The sequence below is a fragment of the Juglans microcarpa x Juglans regia genome, chromosome 7S, assembly GCF_004785595.1.
Source record: "Juglans microcarpa x Juglans regia isolate MS1-56 chromosome 7S, Jm3101_v1.0, whole genome shotgun sequence".
In the NCBI taxonomy this organism is placed as follows: Eukaryota; Viridiplantae; Streptophyta; class Magnoliopsida; order Fagales; family Juglandaceae; genus Juglans; species Juglans microcarpa x Juglans regia.
The window spans coordinates 21,452,787-21,463,994 of NC_054607.1; the positions used below are offsets into that span (position 1 = coordinate 21,452,787).

At 37.6% G+C, this 11,208-nt stretch overlaps 1 protein-coding gene across 1 annotated transcript; it reads left to right on the top strand.

Moving 5' to 3' along the window:
- Window positions 1–9,710: 9,710 nt before the first annotated feature.
- Window positions 9,711–10,999, top strand: LOC121241109 (transmembrane protein 45A-like). Its single transcript, XM_041138726.1, has one exon. It carries the CDS (start codon window positions 9,919–9,921, stop codon window positions 10,849–10,851), a length of 933 nt encoding a protein of 310 aa, XP_040994660.1. The 5' UTR covers window positions 9,711–9,918; the 3' UTR covers window positions 10,852–10,999.
- Window positions 11,000–11,208: the final 209 nt, after the last annotated feature.

The window sequence follows — 11,208 nt, forward strand, 5'->3', positions numbered from 1 at the left end:
AGCTAATTTAATATATTGGCTTTCCTTGAAAGAGAAAAATCGAAAAAAGTGCCTTTAAGAATCTCTCTCTCATGATCTTAAACTTCTTCTCCTGTATAGAAATCAAGCTTTCACCCAAAAGCATGTCACGTCACAGTCTCACAGTTCCATTTTAGTCCAACCATAGTTATAGCCCTTTAGATTTTCAACGATGATTTACCTGAAAAGCTTCTGAATAAACCCAGAAAAGGGCTGGGGCTCTTCAGCCATAATTCAATCAAGGAGATGATCTTGAATGTGACATAATTCAATTATTGCAGTCTTAGCTACGTACGTACGTACTTTGGTACGTAGCATGGTAGGCCAGCTGCATAAAATTAATTAAGTTTTGTGGATGCCCTTAAAAATCACTTGCTTCTGGCGTTGGGCAGTGTCTGCTCAGCCACAGGGAGAGGAAGGACAGGTGTAGATCACTGTTTAACCTTTAAAATTGTGGTCACAATGAAATGGTTTCTCAATGCGAAATTCTCTTGGTAAGCATGGTTTCGGGTCCACCATACTGACCTTAATTATCATATTTATAAAGAGAGAGAGAGAGGATATTAGAGATTTGGTACTTTCAGTGATTTTACAGTCATAAAATAGTGGCCTTGACTTTAAATCTTGATCTATATTATATCTTATTTAATTAAATATTTTTCGTATTAATCTATTTATTAAATATAAATATCAAGAATATAATATAAATAATTAAATTTATATCTTTCTATTAATTTAAATTTTTTAGACAAATAATTATTTCACATATTTCTGTGTTGAGATTTGAGAATGGTGATAGTAAGATTTTGGTTTATTGTGTTTGGATAGACACTACAAGAAATTTGACCTTTCCTCAAAATTTTTTTCTCAAGATCTATTATCGTGGCAAATATTTAGTTGATGACACAAAAACTATCCGTGAAAAAGTAACAATCATTTTCTAGCAAGATCATGTCATGCGGGGAAAATGATTGTTTGCGATGACAAATGACTTTTTGCAACGATTTTAAACAAAATCGTGTTTAAAATCGCCGCAAATAAATCCACCAGATAAGACACCACATAGTTTTGCAGCGAGAAACTCTACATTTTGCGGCGATAATGAACCGCAGCAAATAGTTTTTAAGATTAACTCCTTTTTCCCCCTTATTTCTTTCTTCCCTAGCCCGATACTCTCTTTCCATTGCAATTGCACCGTCCCCCTCAGCCGAAACTCCACAGCTTATCTCCCAACCAGGCCATGCCGCCGCTCTCGATGGCACCACCCCCACCGCCACCTCACGCCGGTGACCCTCCCCTACCAATCATCCCCTTCTCTCTCTCTCTCTCTCTCTCTCTCTCTCTCTCTCTCTCTCTCTCTATTTTCTCTCCATTGAATCTCACTCCCCCCGTAACTCTCTCCCTTCTCCATGGGTTTCTCTTCTCACAGCACAAAGCCACCAGTCGCGCCGCCCTCACCGGTAAACTTCTCTCCCTCCAATGGCCTCCCTCCGGCGACCTCCCTCCCTTCCTCTCTCGGTATCTCTCTCTATTTCACTCTTTCTCTCTCGGTAGTCCTAGTGACATCGTGCGCCACCTCCATGATCTCGCAGCACCACCACGAGCCGTGTTTTCTTCTCCCCCCAATGGAACCTTCCTCTTGACCATCTCCCCCTCTCAGATCTTCTCTCTCTCCATCCAATCCCACCACGGTCTCTGCCACCATCAGCTGTCGTGAAGAATCGGCAACGATGCCTTGAGCCTCTAGCCCCTTGATTTTTCTCCAAACCCCTCGCCACCAGCCACCTCTCAGCCCCTGCCCAGCCGTGAGCCACCTCACGGGTTGCGTCCACGTCCCAAGCTAGAGCTCTCCACTGTCCCCTCTACGGAAACCCTCAGGACACCACCAGTGTATTCCTGTCTTAGCCCTCAGCTGCCACTGCCTTCATCGAGAACCACCACACGGCATCCTTTAGATTTATGGTATATTTTCTATCCCTTTACATTTAGAAAATGTTATGTTGTGAAGTTGAAATGGTGTTGCGTTGAATTGGATAGATTTTCTATATGTATTGACTGTATTGATTATGGTAGACTTAGAAGAAATGAGGTATGGTTGTGACTGAGGAGTAAGTGTGGATGTGTATGGTGTTGTGTTTGAATATATGGACAAATTCAATGTATATTTTTCTTTTCTTGGGTTACCTTTTTACACCTATATGTGTATTTCACTACTTCGACGACTAAGTGCTGATATTTGTTTCGAATGTAGATGTCATGCTAATCACTTTCTTATTATTATTTCTTTCTCTCAATGTATCGCTAATTTTTTCATCCATCTAATGTGTGACATAATTTCCATTTTTCAAACTTTCATTAAAGAGATGACTCCTAAAAGAAATGGCAGCAAGTTCATCAAGCAATGGTCATCGAAGGATAAGTTGGAAACTGTGGCAAGAAATACTACACAACATCCTAATTTCTAGACTTTGTGTAAAATATTTGGTCCAGTTTCTTGTAGTTTCTCACTCATAGAAACAATTGATAGAAGATCCCGCGTTCATTACTGTAACACCCAGTATTTTAGTGTATTTTCACTGAAAGATTATTTTTAATAATTCAAAAATTTATTCTCTTATTTTATAATTATCGGATATTTTAAATGGGTTATTTTATGATCTTTAAATTGTAAAAATTAAATTGTTATGTTTTCTTAATATTTATTTATTGTTGTACATTTAAATTGTTCTTCTTTTAAATTAATTGATTGTGGGATTTAATTATTTTATTTTTATTGTATCATTACGTTTAAATTATTTTAATTGATTTGCTGTTTTAAAATCATCTTCGTTGGATCATTTTTTTGTGACCCAAGAGGCGAGGATTGGACCTCATTTCTTTTCCTCACTTTTCTTTTTTCTCTTTTTCTTTCATTTTTCCTTCTTTCTTCCGCGGTTCTTCTTCCCCCGCGCGACGGACCCTCCTCCCTATCTCCCCATGCGCTTCTCTCTTTCCACCCAACCCACTACTGTCGCGCCACTCCGTGCGCGACACCGCCCCTCCCATCAGCTTCCCCACCGGCCGGCGACCACCTCCCTCTATTCTCAGCTCCTATCGCGCCGCCGTTTGCCCCCACGAGCCCCTCCAAGCCGCGGCGCATCTTGAGCTCCAGCGCCGCCGTCGCGCCACCTCCGGCCACCATCTCTTCACCACTTCATCCTTAACCTCCTAACAACTCAATGGACCCAACCCCAGTTCCGATCCGTCACCGGTGAAGCACATCCAACCCCATTTCCGATTTGGGTATTTTTGGCTTAAAACCACCATTTGCGCCGCCACCCACGGCAAACCACCACCACCATTGGCTTCACCGACCTCTCTAAGCCCTACCCTATCAATTTCGGATCTTAGTTTATCTCCGTTAAAAAGTGGATTTTTGAGATCCACAGCCACAGTGTATTTTACACTGTTACGTTACTGAGTCACCACTTCTTGCACCACCGTGATCCTTCAAAAATCATATTATAGCGCTGTAAGTATTTTTCCAAAGAACTATTATGATTTAAATATATTTTTACACTAACTCATATTATTGTGATCTGGTTGGACATGCCGGACTGAGTCCGAGGAGTTCGGGGGTCGGATGGATTGTGGACGGAGTTGTGTGTTTGGTTGGTATTGTGAATTGTTGGTTGTTGGTTTTGGTGTTATTCATGTACATGGCATATTGCACGCATGATCATGTTTGTAAAGGAAACTGGGTTTTCGTGTACATGCATTCATGTTCATGTGTTTTATGAAAACTGGGTTTTCATGTGTTAAAGGATTTTGGGAACGTGTGTATCACGACCCCAAGCCGAGATGGGGTATTATCTCGGTGGAGCTCCTCTGGTCACTCGGGAGCGGAATATACTGAGTGACGTCCCCTGGATTGTCGCTGGGCGACGATGGGATCGGACGAGATGGTCTCGTGCCGACTCCGTGGCCCCTCTGCTGGTAGGGGCTAGAGGATGCTTGGCCACGAACGGGTTGGGCGCGGAACTGGGCATCGCTCGTTGCGTAATGGGTGCTTGGCCACGAACGCGCTGGGCGCGGAACTGAGCATCGCTACGAAGCCAGGACGTGCAAATAATCCCTAGGGGAGATCATGGTGCATTGGTTAATGGAATAATGAGCTGTTTTCTGGGAAAATAGCGTGTGTTGATTAAAAGATTTTTATGTGATTCATTTTCTGGGAAAATGAGATTTTATTGATTTGGGTCATTTTCTGGAAAAATGACGGAATATTCTTTTTGGGCCAAAATGGGATTTTGGCGTGTGTTGGAAAATATCTATTTTCAGGAAAAATAGTATTTTTTGAGAATAATGCATATTTCATCATATGCATGCATGTTGGTCGCATTAATGTAATTTTTATCTCGTAGTTGTTTAGTTTATACTTACCTGCGGTACCGTTCTATGGTAACGCAGATTTTGATGCAGAGGAGGATGAAGGTGAGCCTGAGGAGTCGGCTCCGCCCGAGGAGTGATTGGATCACTCGTATTCTGGTTTGGGACTTATAAAATATTTATTTTGGATGACTGTATAATTTTTAAACCTTTTTACTGATCGTTTAAATTGTATTAACAATTCTGGTACTTAGCTGTATTAATTATCCGCTACGTTGTTGTTGTACACTGTTGCATGTACACACACTTGGCACTAACGTTGGGATGTGTGATCCTGTTGTCATCATTTTGGCGTCTCAATTCCCGTGTCTCCTTACATGAGGGTCGTGGGCTCCACAATTACGATGCATGCCAAAGAGCTGTGGATAGAGAATGCACTCTTGTTTGAGACGACCACAATAGTCATCTCCATCTGTATGATGATGCTTTGCCAACAAATGGCTATGCTGTAGAAATCAAGTTTGGTGGTACATTTGGTGATATTTTTAGAATAGAATTGCCTTCGTCAGTGTGCTACTCGAGCTGTACTACCCCAATTAGTTGTTCGTGTGCAACCCCAATCAGTGGTTACAGTAATGGACTTCTTTTGGTCGAGAATGAGGGGTTAATTGTACTGTGGTATCAAATCCTCCAAAAGTACAAGAAAGTATTTAGCCCAAGCCCTCTAAAAGGATGAGTGTCCAGATTTGCGCTAGGTTACAAACCATTTAGCACGAATTATGTGACCTTGGTTGCGAAACGGGTATGCGGTCTTTAATTGAAAGTCATAGAGTCTAAAAGTCGAATGTTGGAAGAGCACTGAAGAGCGATGGCAAATGCAGTATGGGATATGTAGATTGCATACTTCTGGTTTGTCTTCCTACAAATTTTGATGTATATGTTATCTTGCTTTTGCATTAATATCTGTTACTAGCCTTGTTGGTTGTTTTTTGCCAATTAAGTCAGACATTTAAGTACTAAATCCTATGTATCTCTGAAAGCAAGAGTTTTATGCTAAAAGGTATTTCTTGTTCACAACAACATTTATCCCTTTCAAGTTTTCAATTAATAAAAACACCAATGGTTGGCATTATGTTTTTATGCTATCGTTTTCTTTTTCTTTTCTTTTTTCCCCTTTTCTAAATATCTCGTTACATATTTATTCTATGTCTAACTAGTGATTGCAATGTGCGACACAAGAGTGCCAGCAAGATTCTTGTGTGAATTGTAGTTGGGATTTTCTAACCTTGCTTCAACAGATCTCTAGGACGAGAAATCAAGTTTTCTTACACATATGCGGCCAGATTGAAAAATTAATGTGCCATGCTAGAGTACATTTTAGGTTTTCTGGTCAATTAATTTTATTTTACTTTCTGAATGAGACACACACATGCACACACAATTAATTGCTTATATAGACGGGAAGAACAAATCTTCCAATTTTATATATAATGCAATATATATTGGTAACAATACTTGAACATGTAAAATAAGACAAAAAAGATAAGCCTTTTGGTGAGTTTGGTCGAGGCTTAAGAGTATCAATTTATAGACAGTGAGCATGAGATTTCAGAGAAGAATCTTAAATGGTTTGATTGTTTAATTAGCATATTTTGATTTGTTGGGGAAATCTCTAATCTCATTTTCCTGCTTATGTTATTCCATTCCATGTGCAGTGTAAATTTTCAGTAAATCTGCACGGTGTAAAGAAAGTATCTTTTAAAGATACCACTTTCTTCCTAAAAGTATTCCCATAATCAGCTTTAAAATTGCATGATGCTATAAACCTCGGGTTCAACGCATATATATTGACAAAGCAAATCTCGAGAATCTTCCATATTCTATTCACTTGCTAGTCCCAAGATTTTGCGATAAGTGCAATGTTCTTGGTTATTACTCTTCATTCTCTCTCTCTTCTTCTTCTACTAGTTTTCTTTTCTTTTTTCCTAGATTTACTAGTTGAAAAGAGTGTTTATATATCATGTGGATTCTAACTTATGTAAACCTATTGGGTTCTGGGTGTGGTTTCTCACCTTATTATTGTGTGATTATTCTTCCATGACTAGAAAGAAAGAGTTGGAACACGATCTTATGAGATTCAATCTTTCTATTAATCTTATTGCGCATTTTCTTTATTCTTCATTACTATCTATGGTTGTTTCTTTTTTTTTTTTTTTTGTAAAGAAATATCGAGGTAAATCTGCACTAATTGTATCCCTGTAAATCTACACTAATTGTATATATTATGTGCATGATCTTAGGCTAGACAACTTTCCATATTTATGCTGACAGCTATCATGTAAATGGCCTATATATGTGTAACACTTTGATATGCAATACACGAGAGTTTCCTTCCACAAGTTATATTGTTTTATTATATATGTAGATTCTAACTTATGTATACTTATTGGGTTTTATGTATGATTTCTCACCTAATCATCATGTGATTATTCTTCCATGACTAGAAAGAAAGAGTTGGAACATGATACTCATGAGTTGTCAATTGTGTTGTTGTTGTTTTCTTTTTCTTTTTCTTTTTCTTTTTTTTTTTTGTATTTTTTCTGAATTTTGAAAAAATTACCATGATTCGGGATCCCAAAATCATTAGATTCAATCTTCCAATCTAATTTGATTGTAATCATGGTATTCCTCAGCTAAAAATGAGGATTTTTTTTCAATAGAGACACGAGGTTCCATCCTCCATTCATAAAAAAATAAAAAATAAAAAAATTTATTGTGCATTTTCTTTCTTCAACATTACTTTATATGGTTGTTTTTTTTTCTTTTGGGTTTTCTTTCCCCCGATTCACTCTTCTCTCTTTTAATGGATATTTTACTGTGTTTGGGTTCACTTTCGATACCTATATGTGTATTCGACGACCTCAACAACCTGGCATTGGCCGTATTAAGGATATCAGTCTCGAATGTAGGTTTTATGAATCATTTTCATGTTCTTTTTCCTGCAATGCCATTCATTCTGATCTCAAAGCATCACTATTTTCTTATCCCTCTAATGTGCCCGACGCTGTTTCCATTTTGCAGACCTTTCATTGAAGAGATGACTCCCAAAGAAGATGATGGTGGTCCGTCAACCAAAGGTGGGAAGAGAATATGGAAGACGCCAAAACTTATATTGATCAAATGACACTTGTTTCATGTTAGTTTTGGATTTTGATTTTTTCTCGACTAGAGGCGCAGAGGTGTGGCATGTCGAGCGAGAAGGTTGGAACTCGTACAAGAAATACTTATAACATTCTTTCTAGGCTTCGTGTGAAGGATTTAATCCGGTTTCTGGTAGTTTCCCACTCCTGGAAGCAGTTTATAGAATACCCAACATTCATTAAGATGCACGCCCAAAGAGCAGTGGATAAAGAATGCACTCGATGGCTTTAGATATCATGATTAGCAACAAACTATCAAAATAAGAAATCCACTTTGATTGTATTAATCTTGGCGATACTTTGAGAACTGAGCTGTCTTTGGAAGAAAAGAGTTCTACGACATGAGTGCTATGCTAAGAACGGGCTTATGAGAGATTGATGGTATAAGATTTAAAGATTAAATCTATATATAAAAAAAAAAAAAAAAAAAATGTTTATGGCACACTAAACACATTGATGTTGTGGAGACTTGCCATATATATCAGCTCATATATATATATATATATATATGGAAAAAGAAAACATTGGTATTTCACTTGTAAACAAAATTAGTGCGTGGACAGGTTCTAATACAAGAAAAGCTTTATAGGATCTTGGGTTTTCCTATTTTGTTATATTTTATGCGGTGGTTCATCCTTGCTTTTCTATTAAATTTTTCTTTTGTTGTTTTGTTTAATATTGTAACTAGACATGGGGAAAAAAAAAAACTATTTCAAGGTGATAGAATCATAACCCAAATAAAAGTTACAGTATTTACGTTAAATCTCAAAACTTATTAGTCACTATTGAATCTAGATTCATTTATGTGGGCTAGGTTTACTTGGTTGTTTGAATTCAAAACCCACCTCAACTCATCTCATTTCATCTCATCATTACAATTTTTTCAAATTTTCACACAAAATATAATAAACAATTCAACTTTTTTAAATCCTAAAATAATAATAATATTAAAAAATAATATTCTAACAATATTTTATTCTACTATTTATAAACCATCTCAACTCATTTCTGAATCCAAACCACTTGTACAAACCAAACAGTAGCAGAGATTTATTATAAAACTACTTAATTAACAACCTACGCCTAAATATTCATGTTTTGTTAGTAAAAATCTTCAAAATAAAAAAGTCAGAAAATTTTGAACAAACATCTTTGGATCATCTGATTTTTTTGTTATTATTATAACTTTTCACGTAACCATTCTTAAAATTTTCCTTAACCAAACAAAGTCGTAAGTCGTAACATATCGATCCGATATGTACGTACATGCAAGGACAACTATATTAACTATATATGCTAAAGTAATATGATGTCGTTATTTTAACTTGATTAGGACTAGTACTACTGGATGATATATGGATGAAACAAATTATATATTGAGATGTAACTACGTAGTAATTAATGGATGATATATATATATATATATATATTTATATATTTATATATTTATGATCAAGGCATTCCTTAAGAAGGTCGAGGAAATGATTGCCATAAAATGTGACTTTTGATGCACTCTCACTTGATGATTGTAATACTATGGCAAAAAACCGCAGTAAGTAATAAAGCACTATATTTGACTACGTTTGAAAATCTAATGGAGTTTTTACTCACCTTCATCCTTCGTATACTCAAAAAATTAGAAAAAAAAATGAATGCATGCTTTTGGCTACACGCCAATGGTTGGAGTAGCAAATGGCTAAGGATGGTGGAGAAAAGGATAATGATTCTAATGATAGGGAGCGTGTGGTGGTTTGTTGGGGCGGACAACAATAGACATATCCTCCATTTTTTTATTTTGTAGGCAATTTTTTTAGGGGCTAATGCCCTAGGATTTGGGGAATCGAACCCCCAACCATGGACCCCAATATTAGACAGATGACCCACAAGATGGTTAGGTTTTATGATCAAAAGGTGAGTCAAGCTGTGACAACCAAGTTTGAATCCAATCAAACAGTAGTAGGTTATGTAAGCTTGACTTGCAAAATTTCACAAGTAATCTTGAAGGAGCAGTCTATAATCTATTCTTAGTGAAGCTACCGTTAGCTTGGCCTTTTTTATGAATTACAGATCTAAATGAGACGGCTATATATATTGGTACAGCTTGAATTACATCTACTAAAAACAAAGGCTGTTTAATCAATACAATAAAAATTATTAATCAAGGTTGAATACTTGAGGTGCAAAGGTACATCTTTGGAGTTTCAATACCACTCTTAAAAACCTCCCCTCTCCCTACATCTTTCTTCTCACCTCGCTGATCACCCCCTCTACCCATCTCTCTCGCTCTCTCAAGGAGTACAACAAGCAAAAAGGATAACTTTGTCAGAAAAAAATGAGCAGTTTATTAGGGCATGTTTTACCAGGCATTGGCTTCTTTGTCATTGGCTTATGGCACCTCTTTAACCACATCAAGCTACATGCTCAGTATCCAATTTCTTACATCTCTACCCCATGGTTCCCCACCTCAAGATTTAAGTACTTGGAGCACTTCTTTATCATTGGAGGCTCCTGTGCTTCCATAGCCATGGAGCTCTTCATCGGCCCAGTTCGACACCAACCATTGGACCCTGATGGAACCATCCCCTCCAACCATCTCCATAACTTCGAGCACTCCTCCATCTCAATGACCCTCTTGGTCTACGCCACATTTGCTATACTTCTTGATCGGATTGGCACCCGAGCTCAATATGGATTAACCCTTTTCCTTGTAGCCACAGCCTTTGCTCAAGAACTTCTTCTTTTTCACTTTCACTCAACCGACCACATTGGCCCGGAAGGCCAATACCACTTGCTTCTGCAATTTCTTATTTTTGTTTCTTTAGCCACCACTCTTATGGGAATCGGTCTTCCAAAGAGTTTCTTGGTCAGCTTTGTAAGATCAGCCAGCATACTATTCCAAGGTATTTGGCTTATGGTGATGGGAGTCATGCTTTGGACACCAGAATTGATTCCTAAAGGTTGCTCCATCCACCTCGAAGATGGTCGCAAAGTGGTCAGGTGCTCTGGGGATGAGGCTCGTCAACGCGCTAAGTCATTGGTTAACATCCTATTTAGCTGGTTCTTGATTGCAATCACCATTTTTGTAGTGAGCTTCTATTTGTTTATGGTTAAAGCTTACGGCGAGAAGGTGGAGTATGGTTCATTGAAAAGGGAAGAAGAGCATGGAGAAGATTCTGACGATGCTGAACTTGAATCCCAAAAGAAAGGCAAACTTGGATATTCAAAGAGCTTTATACAAATGGAAAGAACCCTTTTCACCCCATGACATGAAAAGGGGTTAATTTGTTATGATAAATTAAGATTTAGCATGCAGTTCTCTTAATTTGTAAGAGATAAGATCAGTACACCACGTGGGAATACCACCCTTGTATATAGAAACATTATGCGATGTATCTCATGGCTCTGTACTTTCTAAAGTGAATTTACTAGAATTTGAAGCAATTTAAAAAAATAATAATAATAACTCGACTCTGCTTATATGTATACTTAAAGAACTAGTCGAAATTTTAGTTATATTCTTTGATATTTATTATTTACAAAGCCCAGTTCTCCCTCAAGATAACCATCTAATTGATAAAATCAATCTGCACTGGTCAACGAGCGGGCCTGTCTTTGAGCTCAA

Bases quoted from the DNA above. Each gene is read 5' to 3' on its own strand.
- LOC121241109 (XM_041138726.1), top strand. From the start codon at position 9,919: ATGAGCAGTTTATTAGGGCATGTTTTACCAGGCATTGGCTTCTTTGTC.